Source organism: Stegastes partitus, unplaced genomic scaffold (assembly GCF_000690725.1).
Source record: "Stegastes partitus isolate 25-593 unplaced genomic scaffold, Stegastes_partitus-1.0.2 Scaffold211, whole genome shotgun sequence".
Taxonomy (NCBI): Eukaryota; Metazoa; Chordata; class Actinopteri; family Pomacentridae; genus Stegastes; species Stegastes partitus.
Genome location: NW_007577942.1, coordinates 83386 through 95349, shown reverse-complemented (window position 1 = coordinate 95349; position 11964 = coordinate 83386). Strand labels below are relative to the sequence as shown.

The 11964-nt window shown below is 41.0% G+C and overlaps 2 protein-coding genes across 2 annotated transcripts; both read right to left on the bottom strand.

Moving 5' to 3' along the window:
* Nucleotides 1–854: 854 nt before the first annotated feature.
* On the bottom strand, nucleotides 855–7558 carry gatd3l (glutamine amidotransferase class 1 domain containing 3, like). Its single transcript, XM_008280833.1, has 7 exons — nucleotides 7442–7558; nucleotides 7299–7351; nucleotides 7090–7203; nucleotides 6839–6970; nucleotides 6642–6734; nucleotides 1209–1374; nucleotides 855–1120 (listed from the first exon to the last, which is right to left on the bottom strand). The coding sequence occupies exons 1-7, from the start codon at nucleotides 7556–7558 to the stop codon at nucleotides 986–988; spliced, it is 810 nt and encodes a 269-aa protein (XP_008279055.1). The 3' UTR covers nucleotides 855–985.
* Nucleotides 7559–8316: 758 nt separating this feature from the next.
* On the bottom strand, nucleotides 8317–11280 carry tmem127 (transmembrane protein 127). Its single transcript, XM_008280832.1, has 3 exons — nucleotides 10529–11280; nucleotides 10273–10437; nucleotides 8317–9770 (listed from the first exon to the last, which is right to left on the bottom strand). Exons 1-3 carry the CDS (start codon nucleotides 10764–10766, stop codon nucleotides 9460–9462), a joined length of 714 nt encoding a protein of 237 aa, XP_008279054.1. The 5' UTR covers nucleotides 10767–11280; the 3' UTR covers nucleotides 8317–9459.
* Between the last annotated feature and the right edge of the window lie 684 nt (nucleotides 11281–11964).

Below are 11964 nucleotides of genomic sequence, written 5' to 3'. Positions count from 1 at the left end.
CATTATCTATACACCACTTAATCCTCACTAGGGTCATGGGGGGCTGGAGTCTATCCCAGCTGACTTAGGGTGAAGGCAGGAGACACCCTGGACAGGTCGCCATAAAATTAAAATGCTAAAATTTGATTCCGTGCTTCATGATGGGCTCAACTTAATAAAAATGCAAACAAACAGAAATACAAATAGGAACTAACAAGGGACAGCTTCACAGAGGACGTATTTAACATATATTCTGGGTTTGGGATAGATTTCCTCAGTATTGACACCCACCATCACCAAACAATGAGTGGTTCTGTCCTGGAACATGCTGTAGGTAGCGAGTTAGCCAATCCTCCTGGAGAAAGGTGAGTCACGGTCTTACATCAGGCCTCAGCAGGTGTTGCACAACATCTCAAATAGAGCATGTTGGTTTATTTGAAGGATTTACGATCTCAATATGAAATGTGATTCACAGATATGTCTACATAGAAGGTGCAGCTCCTCACTCCTCATTGCCTCTCTGGGACTAAAGACACAAACACTGATTTGTCCATCTGATATTCACAGATTTGTCTGATGTATTGAACTCTTTTGATGCCAAAGTTAAAACACGTCAGAAAAACTGGGACAAATGATGAAAAGCAGTTGCTGGGTTTTTATCAGAGTTTTGGTTGACTTGTTATTTTAAGGAAACATCATGAATTTATCGCTGCCTGTCATCTTTAGGAAAGTATTTCTTCTGTTGAAAAGTCATTGTGGATAGAAAAGGACCCATAAGCTCCAGAGATGTGCAGGTCTGCTCTCTGGACTCATTGCTTATTTAGCTCATGTTTGTCCACATCAGCCATTTACAATTAAACACACACAACAAGCTGTTTGCTCTTTAACTAAAGCATATATATGATTTATTAGTGTATACTTATTTCAGTTCAGAATTCAACATAATACAGAGGTGTATGTTGTATATAAGTAAGCTTTCTGCTTTTTCCAGCCTCAAAATGTCCCCTCACTTGGTTGACATGCGCATGACGTGTTTGACCATGTTTCCAATACCATCGAATATATAGTGGTAGTGATAGTCCGTCTCCCACATGAAGGACGGAGTGCTGACCACTTTGTTCTTCTCGTCCACATAGGCTTCGTAAAAGATGGGTTAAGGACAAAACACGAGTTGTAATGACAAAATGACAGATTTGGACTTACAGCTACGGTGACCTCTGAAAGGATATATATGGCTCACGGCCCTGGTGGCGAGCCCCCATGCTCTTCACAGCCTGCACCAGGTTTGTGTTGGGCCAGTTCCCCCAGCGAGTGCTGTCATCCCGCTCGTAGCCCATAGTCACCTCGATGTTGGGCAGCACGCGGCAGGCCAACAGGGGGGCCATGCTGGCCAGTCTGAAACAGGAGCAGACAAGATTTTATTAGGTTGAGACTGAGAGATGCGACTGATCAGTGTTATGAAACAGGAGAGATTCAATGGCCAGAAAAGAAAGACTCTCCCAGCATGCAGCAGTGGCTACACAGTGGTGTGTCACTGAGGGCAACACTACAGACTGATGGGTGTCTATGATTAGTTGCCATCACATCAAAACACCATAAAAGCATGCAATCAGTTCTTTGAAAAGACAAGATCACCACAATTCTGAGAAACAGTAAATCTAAATTTAAATATTTAATGTCTCCTCAGCTTCCAGGCAGAGACTTCCTGCTTCCTGTAAATTCCTCCTAACAGTGCACCTCATGGGATTTCTGACACCACTAGTGGTAAGCTGGAATTACATAACTTGTTTGTAACGTGTAAGTTCCTGAAAACATGACATGACTAATGTTTCTGTAGAAGAAGACAACGTGGTCAAGGAAATGGCAAACTGATCATGATGGAATAAAGGCCCCAATGAAACCAGGGACAGCCAAAAACGTAGATATGAATTTATGGAGACCTCAGATCATTTTTAACATTGCTACTCATAACTTAAAGACTAAGAAACTCTTCACAGGCCTCTCTATAGCTCACCTAGTTGAGTGGGTGACCCATGAACAGGGGCTATAGTTCCCCGACGCAGCGGTCATGGGCTCCACTCCTGCTCACGACCCTTTGCTGCATGTCTCTCCCCATTCTTCTCTCCCTTTCCTGTCTATCTCTACTGCTCTAAATGAAGGCAAAAAGCCCGAAAAATATATTTTTAAATAAGAAACTCTTCACTTGATGTGTCACTGTAGAAAGAAACTGTGATGTAATTGTGTACCTCTGTGGTGTACTGCTGACTGTTGCATAAATTGCCCCTCAGGGATAATAAAGATTGCTTTAATAATGTGGGAGAAAGATCAGAGGAATAACCTGCCTGCAGAAAATGGGCACGAATCAAACTGAGAGGACATAATACCACCAGTTAAATAATCAGTTGTGTGTCCTATAAATGCTATATATTTGGGTAGTACATGCTGCCCACTAAAACACTGTACTGTAGGTCATGCTCTGCTACCATGTCTCCCTTATATTTCACAGGAAAAGAAAGACAACATGCTGACATGTTGTTGAGTTTCATTATTTTTCTCATAAGCCAACCGTGCTGCATTTTAATCAGGGTGAAACATCTCTGCACTGAGTATTTTTCAGAAACAAATTTCTGATTTCTGCTGACATTGACACCTTTCCACTGCCACACAGAAACACAGTGACATGTGTCTGTAAGCCCACACACCTTGATGATGCAATGAATTTGAAATCTGGCCCTTTCAACTCCACAAAAATGATTCCAAGTAAAGCAGGCTGGAAAGATAACATTTTAAAGAATTGCATTTGATAAGCTGATAAATGGCAAACTTGCTTGTTTCAGGTGAATCCTTTTATCAATCTGAGGTTGTGGTGGAGCAACTCGATATGCATTTTCTCTTTTACACTCCTAAATCCAACAAAAGTGAAACAAATTAAAGAGTGGAGTCTATCCCACCTGACGTTTTATTTTGAAGGGCTTTTTTTCCACACAAATATAACACAATGTCAACTAAGCTGGCAAAACAAGGATTTCAATTACCCTTCCACCCCGATCCCAGCCAAAAGCACGAACAAGAAAGTATTATGATGAAACAAAAACAACTGGGAAAAAGGAATTGACATATATAAAATACTTCGTTTTTTTGTTTGTTTTTCAAAAAAGGCCAAGGGTAGACACAGAATACTTTCTGCCAAGGCCGCTTGCAACAGATAAACTACTATCAAACTTGTGGCACACTTCAGCAGCACTCAAGTTAATAAACAGTCTTTCTCAGGATGTTGTATCTGGTTTGTAATTCTTGATGTGTGTGACGAACAGCTTCTTGGCTTTATAACTTTATCCCGTCAGTGTGGATATCTACGTCTCCCTAGTTGCAAAAACTGCATTAGATCTCTAATCTATTGAGTATAGGTGAGCAGCGTTTCATCTTCTGCTTAAGGACAATTAACTGTCTACCAACCAGAGATGCAAATGCATTAGCATTTAATTTATTGATTTTTTGGGGGGGAGGTTAGCTCCATTATCAGCCATTCCAAACATTGCTGTTAGAGATGACTGATAGAAAGACATCTCAAAAACATTTGAGAGCGTTTGGAATACATCTCTCCAGTACAATACTTAGAAAGTCAAGAGCAAGTCCAGAGTGTGTGGATCATTTTTGCACCGAGAATAAATCTTGGATAGTTTTTCCTTCGTATAATGAAGGTGAAACTGTAGGAGTCCACATTGGTGAGGGGAAGTAAATAAGGTGTGGACCTTTTTTAGAATGGAATCCCATGTTTCCTCATTCAGTTGCAAATTAAGGTTCTCTTTCCCGAGGCCTGTAATTATAGATAAAGAAGGGCAACTCAGACGAGAAATGCACTCGTACAGTTGAGTAACCACACCCTTACCACGTAGATTTATTGCCAGGATGTTGTTAACCATTGTTTAATTTGGTGGATGAGGGAAGTGGGCCAAATTAGTTTGTTTAAATTTAAAAAATAAAAAATAAAAAAAAAGCATGTTACTAAGAATAGATTCCTGTTTCAGCTGGGTGAATGAAGCAAAAGTACCATTCTTATATAGATCTTCATCTTCATTCAGCATCTTCTCTTTCTAAAGTGCCCCCTCCCTCCTGAGGGAATTCTCAAATGCTGGGCTGTTATTGTAGGTATTATAGGTTGGGGACACGTCAGGAGAGCAGGAAGAGAAGACATTGTGTAAAATGAGGCTTGTCCAAACAGGATGTTTTTCATCCATGTTACAGAGTTCTCCAGGATAATGTGGTACGAATATTATCTGCAACAATACTAGTATTCAGAGTATGGTGTTTACTATTTGTTCTGGCCTCCCAAAAAGGCCTTTTGAATTCTTGGTGGTTTTAAATTCCAAATAAATTCTGAGATAGACTTGTTTAAGGCTACAGGGGATCTTTTATCTAATTGCCACACAGTGAAACAAATTATGGTGAAAGAGTCCTCTTCACAGCAGCATTGTCATTTAAAAAAACAAAACAAAAACAGATTTAATGGCTCAAAGTATCAATAGGAATTAATGACGAAAGGGAAGGATTACTCTCCCCTTGGACCGAGGTCAAAAGTCAACATGCGTTTTAACCCTGTGTTGTCATGGTGACAAGCTTCCTCCTTCTTCCTCCTCCTACTCAGTTTCCAACTCCACTCTTTAATTCCTGTAATCCTGCAGTCCGTGTCACCTCAGACCTGCCGTTCTGCACCTGTCCACCAGGCGTGTCCTTCCATGACCCTGTCAGCTGTCCACACGGCTGCTGATCATCGCCTCATCTTGAGCGAACATACACTAGTAAAGCAACCAGAGGCTCTGACACTTCCTAGCAGACTGCTGCCTTTGTGTTGGAGCCTTCATTCTGTCCTTCCTGCTTTAACTGTTAGGATTTACCTGTCCTGGCTGCCTTTAAGTTGCTACTTGTCAGCTTAAGACTGTTTTTACTGCACCTGCTGTCTGCTGTGATCAGTGAGAGCCAGTGTGCAGACTTTCACCAGACAGTCAATCAGTGTGCAAGACAAAAGGTCTTTTCAGCAGCTCATACAACACTTTACCTTTATTTTATTCCTTTTTGCATATATTTATGAACAGACTAAACTGTAGTATGATGTTTTAACATATTTGTTTCAGCCCATTTGATGTACTTTGCTGTTGGAAAATATAAATAGAATTCTTGTGTGTTAACAAAATGGTGTTGAAAAGCTTTAGGCCTTGTTCACTGGAATAAGCTAATGGCATAACACATTCTCAGTGGTAGAAGATGTGGTCAAAGTCAGATTTATGTTTTTTTTAGGCAACATGATTCTAACTACATGAAAGCAAATGAACCTCATATTGCTCCTAACTAGTTGTACTGTAACTAAGTACATCTACTCAAATATTGTACCTCTCCTCGAGTTACCTGAACTTTATTTAAGTCCCTCCTCTTTCTACTTCTTCTCCACTACATCTCAAATAAAATATACTTTTGTGTTCACTGCATGTACCTGACAGCTTCAGTGATGTTATAAATTAAAATGTTTGGACACAAATTAAATGAATATCTCATAAAATATCCATCCATCAATCCATTATCTATACACCGCTTAATCCTCACTAGCGTCACGGGGGGGCTGGAGTCTATCCCAGCTGACTTAGAGCGAAGGCAGGGGACACCCTGGACAGGTCACCAGTCTATCACAGGGCTACACTTAGAGACAGACAACCAAGAACACTCACGTTCACACCTATGGACAATTTACAATCACCAATTAACCTCAACATGTTTATGGACTGTGTGGGAGGAAGCCGGAGAACCCGAAGAGAACCCACACATCCTCACCGGGACGCGAACCGGCGACCTTCTTGCTGCAAGGCAACGGTGCTAACCACTGGTCCACCTTGCAGCCTTATAAAATATGATCGTTGTTATTAATAAAACTGACAAACAGTTTATAGAAGTCCGAATGAAACAATGATTAACTTAATCAATTATTCAACTGACAGAAAATATATTGGAAACTCTTTTGCTGTTATTGTAAGCAGTTTTCATGTGAAAACATTTTATAACTTCAACTTGCAAATGTAAAGATTTGCTGCTTTTCCTTTTAATTAGTTTTATGCACTTAAAAAAAAACAAAATAAAAAATGGCATTTTGACTATTTATTGAAAAAATAAACACTAACTGACTGATAAGGGAAGTAATCAGCAGAATAAGCCATCATGGGGAAAAAAAAGCTTGTTACAGTTGGATACAAAATCGCTTAATATGAGCTCCACCTCAACCAGCTTTTAAATTAATGCACAAGTAATAATAATCTAACGATATATAACATAACACAGGGGACATTTTTCTGCATTGAGTGATTTGCACACTTTAAACACATTTTCCTGATAACACCTATGTACATATCTGCATCAATAAACAACTAAATATTCAATATTGTCTGAATTTGTACAGCTGCTCCAGCGTCATTTAAAAATTTAGTGCTTTTCTAGTTTAATCAATGTAATCTGATTTTAAAGTCTAGTACAAATTAGTGACAATCTGCGATTTGGCCTCATGTTTGGATTTAAAAAGTAAATCTGAAGTGATTGTTCAGCACTTCAGATTGTTCGGTTGCATAAATTAAACAGTGCTTCAGTAATAGCGGACTGAATGTTGAGTAAATGATACATACCCAATAGGTTTGCGTGAACGGTGGAAATCTTTGAGCACCCTCTCCACGTCATTGTGCAGCTTGCAGTCTTTGCCATCCTTCATAAAGGAGGACCTGAAGAGTTGCATTATAAACTAATATTAGTGCTCCATTTATAATCATACCAGCTTGTATTGTATCTCATCTCAGTGACTACTCCATGTTTCATTATTCCTCACAGGTTCTTGGTGACTCCGTGGCCTCCAGGAAAGATGACAGCATCAAAGCTGCTGACATCCAGCTTGGACAGGTCCTGCATTTGCGTCATTCCCTGACCATGGCTGAAGCAAGCCGACTCCGTCATCATGTTCCTGTGCAGTGGTCAGAAAACAAAAAAAAAAAACAAACTATGAAGGTGTCCGGATTGGCTAAGTCACTGGATCCATCTATGACCGTATGAAAGAGTTTCAGTGTTTTCTAACAAGCCCACCTGTTCTCCCCAGTGGCAGGTTGCTTTCTCATGTGGTCCATCACATGCATCTGCTGCTGGTTTGGAGCAAACATCTGGAAGCGAGCACCGTTACGGCTCAGGTGGTACATGGTGCTGAAGACAGAGTTGTGAATTAGCTCACTGTGCATGGCGATACATCAGTGTAGTGATGTGAAATTCCTGATCTCATCAGGACTACTGATACTCACTATACCCCCTCGTGGACATCAGTCCCATCCCACCATCCACATCCTGAGAAAACCTGGAACACATCGATTCACAAATCCCAGTCATCCCCACACTCATTTGTCCATAGCTTATCACCAGCCACGTATTGATCTGTTATACTTACCACTGCAACGTTGGTATTTCCCCAGTTGCCATAGTCACCCTGGTGAACAAAGCAGGCTGGCTGACGAAACAGAGCAGCCATTGTTTGTTTTGACAGCAGAGTCCTGGTTGCCAGCATGATTTCGCTTCAATCTCCCTGTTTAAGGAATGAAATATAATGCAACAGTTTGCCACAGAGCCTGTAATGACTTTTGGTCAATGGCAGGTAGTGATTGTACTGAGGCTGTCCCTATATATACTGCAAGAGTGTAGCCAAGTGACGTTGAGACGTGAACTGTACTTTCTGAGAAGCTTGACTAACCTATTCACCTCTTGAACACTCTTCCCTATTAATACCTTGTTTATTCATCTGATTAACTTAAGTCAGTTGGCCGGAGAGGGACCACAGCTTTGGAGACGAATCTAAACATGTCGGCCTTCGACCCATAAAATATCTTAACCTATTTAGAATTTAACTCTTTGTGTGGTGCAGAGATGAAAAAACTTGCAGAAACAATAAACAGTTATACATGTTTGGGCAGTTGACTGATTAGTTTGCACAACATTCTGCTTCTGTGCACAGCTTTTTGAAACGCTTATTTTTAAAACATATTATTAGGTAGCAGTATATACAATGCATTTATACAGTGCAAGGAATACCGTGCGTCCTTTAAAGTCCATTAGGTTGTAAGGCTCTTACTCTGTAATGCCCTGTTGTGTCTACGACATCTAGACGGTACGTCCTGAAATACCCTGCTCAGATGGAAACGTCAAACTCAATATACAGCAGAATCAAAATCGCAGCTCTCACCTCAAGGCTGCTTTCTGTGGAAAGTTACTCAAGAGATGGTGAAGAATCTGCAACTCATTGTCAAGCTAGAGATGACAAACAGCAGGCAAAATATGGCATTTACTTTATTATGACCACTTTTTATGTATAAACGATCAATATTTACATACTGGTGATGAAAGTGACAGCTTGAGGAACAAAATGCAGAAAAATGACATCAACAGAACAATACACAGCCAACTAGAATAACATCTGTCACAATTTCAAGCCTCGGATGGCACCTTATGTGAAATGTTCTCATAAGATCCTGACTCAAAGTTTAACATTTGCACACAAAAGAACTCATGCATAGGGAAAAAAAACATACTGAAACCATCACACAATGGTAATCACAAAGTACAAATAATGCTTCTTTTGTAACTCAAATACAAGAAATGTGACAACCTATGCGGTGAAGTTTGTTACTAAATATCATCCTTACTGTGAAACATACAAACGTTTTGATTTTCCCCACAGCCGCTCGCACTCAACTCACAACGAATGCCGCAATCCTTTTAAAACCGCTAAGACCTGTCTCACACTTATGACAATTCTCTTGTTATTTCAAGTACAGAAGTGAACAAAGACTATAACAGTGACAGATGGGTAACAAAGCAAAAGAAACACAAAAAGAACAGCACAGACAATAAATAAGGTCCATTTGATGCTTCATATAAAATAAAATGTCTAAAACAATCTTGTCAGTGTATTTCTGCATCTATGGTGTATCAGTAAAATAAAAATCATACACATGGCAAGCACATCAAATTAAATCAAATCGCTGCTTTACAAAGCTACATCCACGTCCAATCAAGCGCAACACAATCGCTGACAGCCCTGTTCCGATAATTGGCATCGACCAGGCTGTGGCCGTTTCACAAATTACTTGTGATGAGCCGTGTTGAGCACTCCTTGCAGTTTAGTTTTCTTTACATGTAAGGACCAAATCCTAAAAGCCATTTACATGCAAATCACTAACCACTTCAGTGGTGAAAGTAAGAATTATCTCCTAAATTTCTGTCACCACCAAAGAAAGCTTTCATGCACCCAAGCACTGTCATTCAAGGAACCTGTGCACAAACTGTGCACGCACTGTGTTCGTTGCGGAGAGTATTTGCAAAGATATCCATTTGATAAAGAGAGGGGTTTTGCTCATCAAGCTAATAGCTGTGCTGAGAGAGAAACGTGTTAGCAAGGCCAGTCTGGCGGCATTAGGGCGTGTAGGCAGGTGGTGGCTGAAACTGATTTGCAATGTCATAATCGGCAGGAAAAGTTTCACTGCTGTCCTCCATCTCCGAGAGCAGCTCTAAGGCCTGCTCCTCCTCCTCGGTGGGGTAGTGGCGCAAGAGGTTTGCAGCTGTGGCAAGGATAGATGCTCCACCTGCACCCGCCACCAGGTAGAAGCTGATGGCAAAAGTGACGTATATGAGAGAGCCGTGGTACTTTTTGTGTTGCTGCTGTAGTGACAGGATCAGCTCCGAGGCCCAGTAGCAAAATCCTATGACTGTGGCACACTGCAGCACTGATGGGACACAGAGGTAGCAGTTAGTAGGCAAAGACCAAAGTCTTATGGGAATTATACATAAATTCACATACAGCAAGCCCATCACAGTTCTTTATTCTAATAATCCATACATACGCACATGAAACTCACACCTTCCCAATACGAGAGCCATAACTATACAGTCACACTCAACGTTATAAGGAAGTTTGTCTCTCATGTTCCTCCCAGTCAAGCATATAGAGGTAAGGGTCGGTTTTTAAAAGTTTTGTCTAAAGGTTAACTAACTAGACAGTCCAAGGCTTTTGAAAAATATTTGTGTGTGCCTTGGAAGAGACAAGATAAGGCCTCAGGGTCTAGTTGGCATTCTGGCACAAACAAAAGAGGATGAGAGACAAACCGTCACATGAATAAACACACAGTCAATACATGAACTATGCAAAAAATAAATAAATAGTAAGCAGAAAACCTGTAAAATATAAAATTTCCATCACAAAGTATTTGGGGGAAGAAAGGTTAATACCTGTGAGAATATGTGCAAACGCATATCTGCGTGTGATCTTGAGGGCCGGGTGCTTGGGTCCAAACACATCCAAGAGGAAAGCAGTCAGACTGCACAGGATGCCCAAGAAACAGAAGGCAGCGATTACCCTCAGCAGCAAGATGGTCTGTGGGTTCACACAGTAATCTGGTGGAGACAGAGACAGCACAAAGTATTACAAGAGAGCTCGTGAAATAATCTCTGCTGAGGGTTTTATTGGGCTTGTGCTGGTCCTCACCATCCAGAAGCTTGGGGTCAATGTACCCCAGGACATCTGCCACTCCCAGCTCCTGTCTGGGACAGGTGCCTCCATGGACACGGAGCCAGGCTGGTTCAGCCAGAGCCGTGCACAGCGCTGTGATGGACAGAGCTCCGGGTAGAGCTGACACCAGGCTGCGCTCCGGCTGCTTGGGCAGGGAGGTGCCCCCTCTCCTCCTCCGGCCTCCAGGGACAGTAGAACCCGGCGGGGCATACATGGTCACACAATCTCCTTACTGTGTTTTGTAGCGTCGGTTTATTGTCAGTCTATCTGACAGCACTCCGGTAATAAGATCAGCCAGCTGACTGACCAAAATATAACTCGATGGCCGGTACAGCTTACGTGATCTCGGTGGTGAACGGATGGCAGCGATCCTGGCGCTTTGTTCACGGTGGTATCCAATGTTTCCAAACGACGTCCGACCTTAAAAGTAGCTGTTTGATAAAAACAGGATGAGAACTGGCTGACGGGAACACAATGGACAGATGGCCTTCAGGCCTGCTAGCTCTGTTGTTAGCAGGAGAAGCTAACTGACAGTAAACGCCAAATGTCGCCGACTTTTCGAAAAAAAATCAACTTAATAGAAATTAATTAGATAACCTATAACTTAATAACTAATCTATGTGGCTACACCAATGGAAATGACTACCAATTTGGTACAGAAAAACAAAGACAAAACAAAACAAAAGGCAGCTTACGCTGGTTTCCCCTAAAATATTGACTTCCTTGTTCACACCATTCTTCTTCGTGGCTCCTGTAGGAGCAGTGAGCAGTGCGCCACCTCCTGGTCACTCATCAAAAACCATTCAGCGGTAGACTACAGGAAGTTTCTTATACATCTTACGCAGCTGCAAATATGTTTTTTCCTGACATTATATTACATTATTAACGCCAGTATTTTACCATATTTCTATTATATTAACATTAGCATTAGACAAAAGCTATATTTTTAATTTGTAAATCACATAAGTAAAGGTGGAAAGTACTATACTATGAAGTAGCGAAGTTGTTAGGCTCTTGAAACAGTGAGGATTTCGCCCAGCCCACAAATCTTTGGATTTTTATCCTGATAAGTGCACCATTTTGAAGATATAAATAAGCCAGAAGTTATAAGTGAGTTAAAAGTGAGACACTGTGCTCTACGCAAAGTATGGTCATCCCACTTTCTTACAACCTTTAGCCCATAATCCACTTTAATATCACAGTGTGTGCTGGCTTCCTACAATGGTGGTTATTTAACTGTGTGCCTTGGATTTAGTTTTATTTATGATACATAACACAGCTATAATCATATTTTAAGGTGTGTCTTACAAAAAAAAAAAAAGAGAGAGAGAGAGAACCACAAAGCAAGACCAGGGTTGCCAATTTTTAACAACCAGCTGGAGTGAGACTGGTATATATGTAGGTTAACAATG

What these genes read in the sequence shown, in the direction of transcription:
- tmem127 (XM_008280832.1), bottom strand. Translation starts at nt 10,766, where the DNA reads ATGTATGCCCCGCCGGGTTCTACTGTCCCTGGAGGCCGGAGGAGGAGA. An exon ending in TGACCCCAAGCTTCTGGATG is followed by an intron (nt 10,438 to 10,528) that starts GTGAGGACCAGC and finishes TGTCTCCACCAG; the next exon opens with ATTACTGTGTGAACCCACAG. An exon ending in GTTTGCACATATTCTCACAG is followed by an intron (nt 9,771 to 10,272) that starts GTATTAACCTTT and finishes GTGTCCCATCAG; the next exon opens with TGCTGCAGTGTGCCACAGTC.
- gatd3l (XM_008280833.1), bottom strand. Translation starts at nt 7,558, where the DNA reads ATGCTGGCAACCAGGACTCTGCTGTCAAAACAAACAATGGCTGCTCTG. An exon ending in GAAATACCAACGTTGCAGTG is followed by an intron (nt 7,352 to 7,441) that starts GTAAGTATAACA and finishes GATGTGTTCCAG; the next exon opens with GTTTTCTCAGGATGTGGATG. An exon ending in CACGGAGTCACCAAGAACCT is followed by an intron (nt 6,735 to 6,838) that starts GTGAGGAATAAT and finishes GCAACTCTTCAG; the next exon opens with GTCCTCCTTTATGAAGGATG.